General features: G+C 50.6%; 1 protein-coding gene across 1 annotated transcript in view; it reads left to right on the top strand.

Annotated features, from left to right (window-relative positions):
- Window positions 1-1,948: 1,948 nt before the first annotated feature.
- The window catches only part of LOC100897402 (coiled-coil domain-containing protein 177), an 8,665-nt gene continuing 4,705 nt past the window's right edge, over window positions 1,949-5,908 (top strand). Inside the window, exons 1-7 of the mRNA XM_003744910.2 lie at window positions 1,949-2,258; window positions 2,447-2,593; window positions 2,711-2,835; window positions 2,985-3,161; window positions 3,258-3,446; window positions 4,013-4,216; window positions 4,322-4,470. Of these exons, the coding sequence (XP_003744958.2) occupies window positions 1,949-2,258; window positions 2,447-2,593; window positions 2,711-2,835; window positions 2,985-3,161; window positions 3,258-3,446; window positions 4,013-4,216; window positions 4,322-4,470 (1,301 nt within the window). The remainder of the gene's footprint in view (window positions 2,259-2,446; window positions 2,594-2,710; window positions 2,836-2,984; window positions 3,162-3,257; window positions 3,447-4,012; window positions 4,217-4,321; window positions 4,471-5,908) is intronic.

Genomic DNA, 5,908 nt, shown 5'->3' on the forward strand with positions numbered 1-5,908 from the left:
CTGGCGCGGTCTCCACTTCTGTAGGAAATTCGAAAGTCAAGCAGGAAACCACGTGCATCGGGGTCGCTCTTCGTTGTGCGCTCTCGGGCTAAGCTTCACTGTGCATCGAGACTTTGTAAATCAAATATCGTCTCCGCGGGCGAGCTGGAGGCCGGAAACCCTTTCCGAGTCTCACGCCTCATTCGGGAAACAGAACTCTATCGAAAAAATCATCGAAATAATTTTGTCCACCTAGTAATTGATTTTTGACCACTGTGCGGCGCCGGTGCCGCTCGTTCGGGAGGAGGCGGAGGCTCGATAATGATGCCGGAAAAATAAGCAGGAACTCGGCTTTGATTTCTTGATCCTCCAGAGCATACATTAACCACTCTCTGAATCCAGCCTCGGGAGCATCCGAATATAACCGGCACCCCGAACCTTGGATGGGTCTTTCAGCCCACAGAAAATTAGTTTTCGAGCTCAGATTTCGATGATTCATCAGGTAGTCAATTTCTGCTTATCGCCGTGTGGCTTTACATGGTATTCGTCATGCATACATCGATTTTCAAAAAATAGATTAATGCTCTCATTTTATTATCCTTGAAAGGAATCCTGGCGCATGACGAATGTAGTAATTTCGATTCATTCGCCCTCCGTGCTTTTTTTTCAGGTGAGCCGATGTGCCGAAGCGAGAGACCGGGGCGCTGGAAGACACAGCGGAAGATCAAGATCCGAAGGCCAGGAGTCTTCACGATCACTTGAGGGATCCCCTCCGGTGCGCTCTTTTCGATTTCTGTCTGAGGCAGATTTCAATTATAGCATGTTCGGATGCCATAGGTTTCAAGGTGTTGGAATAATCTCTCCATCGACTCCATGGGTATCACCTAGGTTTCACGAACTACGGAGCGTATTTCTACCTTCTGAACGGCCACGAAAATACGGGGAACATGTCCATGATTGTATGCGGTGCCGACAGGCCGGTATGCGGCCTCCGATGGGGGCTCTGAACCTACGGTCGGAGGCCCCCAGTATAACATTGGACATCAAGGGAATCTCTTCTTCGGAACGTGGAAGTAGGTTGAGTCAGGGCTTTTACCATGCTCCTGTAGGGGATTCCCGTCAGGCTCCCCGATGAATTTCTGTCAGAAAGCCCCGATGTCGACTGCAAGCTGAGTAACGAGTCCCGGTCTCCATCAACAGGGGAGGATTCGCTGCCTCGATTTCTCGACGGAATCTCTCCCCCGGCATGAAGCCCGAATGACAATTTCTATAAAATCGGATCTCGGAAAGAGTCGATATTCGTGCGCGACGCGGAATATTAGGAAAGTTCGTCAACATTTGCTCACATTCCTCAAGGTCACGTTTTGACCATGGAGGAAGTCGTGTAGAGGCATCTCCATCCTCCCCGCATCTCCTTTGACTGAGACCGGCCGTGAGCCCGCTGTCTGACGGCGGCGGCTCCGTTCGCTGGCGGTGAAAAGAGCCCCGGGTTGGGCATCCTTTCCACAGATCCTCCTCCTTCGGGTGGTTTCGTTTTCATCCTGTTTCTCAAGATGGCGCTTATTCTCCTCTGTCGGTGTTGCATGTCGCTCCAATGGAAACATAAAAGCCACGAACGGAAGCACTTCGTTCAAGTTTCCGGGAATTTTCCCCAGTGAATCAGTCGAAATTCGTCCTCTTGTTCGATTCGGAGCGCTCCTCGTGATTCAGACCAAGATACCCTCAAGAAATTAATTCATGGAGCCTTTGGGGATTCGGAGGTTCAGTGCGCGGAAAGAGGAAACTCAGAGAGCTATGCTCGTAGACGGCCATGAATGATCCCAGATCGAAGACAGGATCGATCTTGTCGAAGGAGTGAACCCGACGAGACAGATCTGGCGACTCATATCGCTGTTCCGCCAGTTTCGAACATCGGCGCACACCGCCCATGTCGTGATTGAGTTCCACTTGATGCGATTACGGTCCAAAGATGACTTGCGCGAGAGCCACGACGCGCGGCCTTTCTTTGGACCTGAACTCGCCGTTCGGTCCACAGGTATCGGACCTCCGAAGCCCCGAAGATATCAACCTTAACCTCTATAATTTCGACAAGGTTGACGCGCTCAACTGTCCATACGTGTTGACTAGTCCCAGATCGCTTGAAGCTTGTGCAAATCTAGGAATCAAACCTGTTGAACTCTTGTCCAAGTCTTTCGAAGAGTTCAGAGATGAGCTACCCAGCTATACCCCATTCGAAGAGGTCAAACATCTTTACAAGCTATTCGAAATCCAGCGTACGAGTGAGTACCCCCAATTTCCCGGAATATTCATTCGCTTATCCTTGAGTTTGTGGTTTGCTGTGATTTTGTGAGCTGATCCTTGGGGTTTGTATTCTGCTTCGAACCTGTAACTCCGCCGACGCTTCGCCTCACTGCTTTTTCCGGCACCCGAGTACTCATGCTCTTGATTCGGTTAATCGCTATTGCAGAGAAACTAGAGAGATGTCGAAAAGAGCGCGAATACATCATCCAGATGGAACGCCTGAAAAGACACCGATCGCAATCAGTCTCACCGGGACGTCGACGAAATCGAATAGACATGCCGGTGCTGGAAGTTGTTCTGTCGGGAAGTTCAGGTACGTTGTTGACCTCCGCAACGCATCAGAGCAAGTGGTGCCAGGAGACTCGCTGAACCAGCCTTAGTGCGAGTAAGCTGAATATGGACTGAGTCGCGCCACTTTCCGTATTTGCAGATGAAGACAAGAACAGCAGCGCGAGCCATACAGAAGCCCAAACGCCTGAAACGCCCCCACAGATTTCGACTCCTGGAGGAGATTCTCACACAACCGCAGAAAGTTTAGACAACGACAATCTGAGCGTAAGTTTCCCTCCGTTTTCGGTCCTCTCGATCACTGCAGCCTTCAAGCGTCTCGCTTTCATTTGACGAAACCAATCTCTTGAAACGATCAACCATTCGACGAAAATTTTGATTTGTGGTTCAATTCCGTTCGTATCTCTCCAATCAAGGTTGAGGATGAAGTGATATCTCGACCGACCGGCAGTCTACCGCGAAGTAAGAGCACGCCTGCATCGCCCTTCCACAATGCTCAAGGACTCCAAATGGGTCTACTCGCCATAACTTCCAGCAAAGTGATTACTCGTCTCGAAGATAATCCTCGCTGCAGAGTCAAACTCCCTCCCAAGGTATTTCGTGCCTCTTAAGGATTTTCGTTTTCCTGAGTAATGTCTTATTCAGAGCTCTACGCTTGATCGAATTTTGCTGAAACTTTCACCCGCCAGGATATTCGGCTGCTGGAAATCATGGTGAAACGGAGAGAGGCCGAACTGGAAGCCGAAGAGAAGCGGCGCCGGGCCCATGAGCAGTGGGAATGCGAGCGGGAAGAGCTCAGGAGACGTCGAGAGGAAGCTGCGAAAACCAGGAGTCTCAAGCGCTCTAAGGAGAAGAACAGGGAATGCGTCAATAATCAAGTGAGCGAACGTTTGCCCCCGGCCGCTCGCATTCCAAAAGCCTCAAACGGGGGCGAAGGGCGATTCATGATTTGAAATCAAGTTCGAAACAGCTATCGGCTATAAGAATTCGGGACCACGGGAAAATGGAAAAACTGGGAGTACCATTCGCTTGTTGATCGTATCCTCTGGCGGTTCGGGCTGGGCTCTCTTTCTCAGGTGTGAGACGGTAACACCCTTCTAACAGCCCGCTCGCCTCAGTGGCACGAACGTATCGTTCCTTATCAGCGGTCTCGGACACAGTTGCTCCTGGGTGTGGCACAAGGCAAACGGAGGGGCTACATGGGTCCCAACTTTTGCTTATTAGTTTCTATGCTATCCAAAGCAATCACATTATGCAGAGAGTGGATCTCGGGCACGGGACCACCGATTCTGGGTTATCTATCCCGATTGCGCACCCATTCGCTATGCGTTTCAAGTGCAAGAATGAGCAGCGATCAATGATGGTTTCGCTCCTCAGCCCAATTTCGAAGAGTAGATTTTTTCTACTGCCGATTTCTCCGAATGATGGTCGACCTCTGTTCCAGAAACGAATGTACAAATCTCAACCAACAACTCCCGATTGGATAGCTAGTGTATGCACATCATCGAGGACTTCCCACGAAAACCTTTCTCACATAGAACGGATGAAAAAATCTACGCCGAGACCTGGAGAGTTGAGCGAGCGCATAGCCAAAATGCATCTTCAATTGCAACAGGGGTGCGAACGCGACGGAATCTCAGTACGAAGCGTAAGTTCTACAGATGATCATTTGCCGCCGGAAGTCGACCTGACTGCCGGGACTGGCAGACAGAGCTTTCGCCGATTTCACTCAATCGATCGAATCGTTCCACAGACTACAGATGAGCGCTTACGCGCGGCTGGGGAACGGGTTCGAAACCGTGTGAAGGAACTTGAGGCGAAAATCCGGGAGAAGGACGAGAGGGCTCAAGAACGAGTCAAAGTTCGCCGCTGTGAACGTGAAAGAGAGATGCAACGCAGCTCGTGAGTAGAAGATTCCTCCCTTCAAGCAGGGGCCCGGATAGCGGGATTCGACGCGGAAGACTCGGAAAGTTCGCGAAATCAGTTTCCTGGGACATTCGTTTGAATTTGGCTTACCATCGAACTCTGATCCTCGTTTGAAACAAGAATCATCAGGGAGGAACTAACCTTCTTCCGCGCGCTTCACCCTTCAAAAATAGCTTACCTGCTTTCTGAGAGGAACGAGGAAAATATACAGAATACTCATCGCCCGCTCCCCCGCCTACGGGTCTAGCTAATCCATCCTGCAAGTCAGTCTGACATCAGGAACCCCGCGAAACTTGAGAATACCAACGGTGAAACTTCCGCCTGCTTGGAATGGAGCGTCACAAAGCGAAACTCCCCAAGACGGGAAACGCTTGTTTCGCTCACAGCGCCACAGAGGTGCGAAACGACATGGATTATTACTAGGCGTTGCAACCGCGGTTAATAACCGCAGTTGCGGTTTTTCTTTAATATGGGACTCTATGGGGACAGCGAATAACCGCAGTCAATAATCGCGGTTTTTCATTAGATTCGCGTTTTTTTGCAAAGCCTGGTTATTACTCAATTATTTCGTCGCTTGGGATATATGCGATTTATTCAATTTTGTGCAGCATCGCTTCACATCGATAGTGGTTTCCCCTTGGATCTCTGACGAGCATCATATCGAACAGATTGACTTGATTGGTAAGATCAGCGATATATACAATAGACTCTAGCGCAACTCTTGTGCGACGTGGAGTTGTCGACAGTATTCGCCCGTATGCGTGCAGGAAGTTGGGGCTCCAGATTGAGTCTCGAGAACCGGCTCCTCTCGTGGCTTGTAGAGCCTCAAGGCGTTCGGTATCTTGAGATGGAGCTGCGTGAGAGCTCTCCGATTGCGATTCGAACGGCAAGTTTTCCCTTATGCCGAACCATTATAGAACAAAATAAACTCCGACAACCATCCGGAGCTGAAGCTGCGTGAGTCGCCGAGAATAGGGTCGGGCTACGACACTTCGGCAGCAGTCGGAAGTTTCGGAACACCGCGACAGACTACCACCACGGAGCAACACTGCGAGAAGCAAAAACGCCTCTTCTGAAGCCAGTGCACTCCAACGGCATTTCGGTCTTCTGTTGATATCGAGGGTCCGAGCTCCCGGCATACATTCTGGTACCGACGGGATTTGAACCCGCGTCTTCTGTAGTTGCCCGATGCATGTCAGTGCATTGGCTACAACAGACGCCTTCGTCCGGTCGGCCACGACACCTAAATTGTATGTGCCTCGAAACGCCTAGCCCAGCTCTCTCCTAGCAACTCACGAGCAACTCCAACAGGAAGGGAGGATCGATGAATGACTTGAACGGACCTTCATGACGAGGGAACGATTCCCTCGACATCACATCTGACGACAGGCAAGGAGATCTAACGAGAGGGGTA

Source organism: Galendromus occidentalis, unplaced genomic scaffold (assembly GCF_000255335.2).
Source record: "Galendromus occidentalis unplaced genomic scaffold, Mocc_1.1 scf7180000077475, whole genome shotgun sequence".
NCBI classification, from domain to species: domain Eukaryota; kingdom Metazoa; phylum Arthropoda; class Arachnida; order Mesostigmata; family Phytoseiidae; genus Galendromus; species Galendromus occidentalis.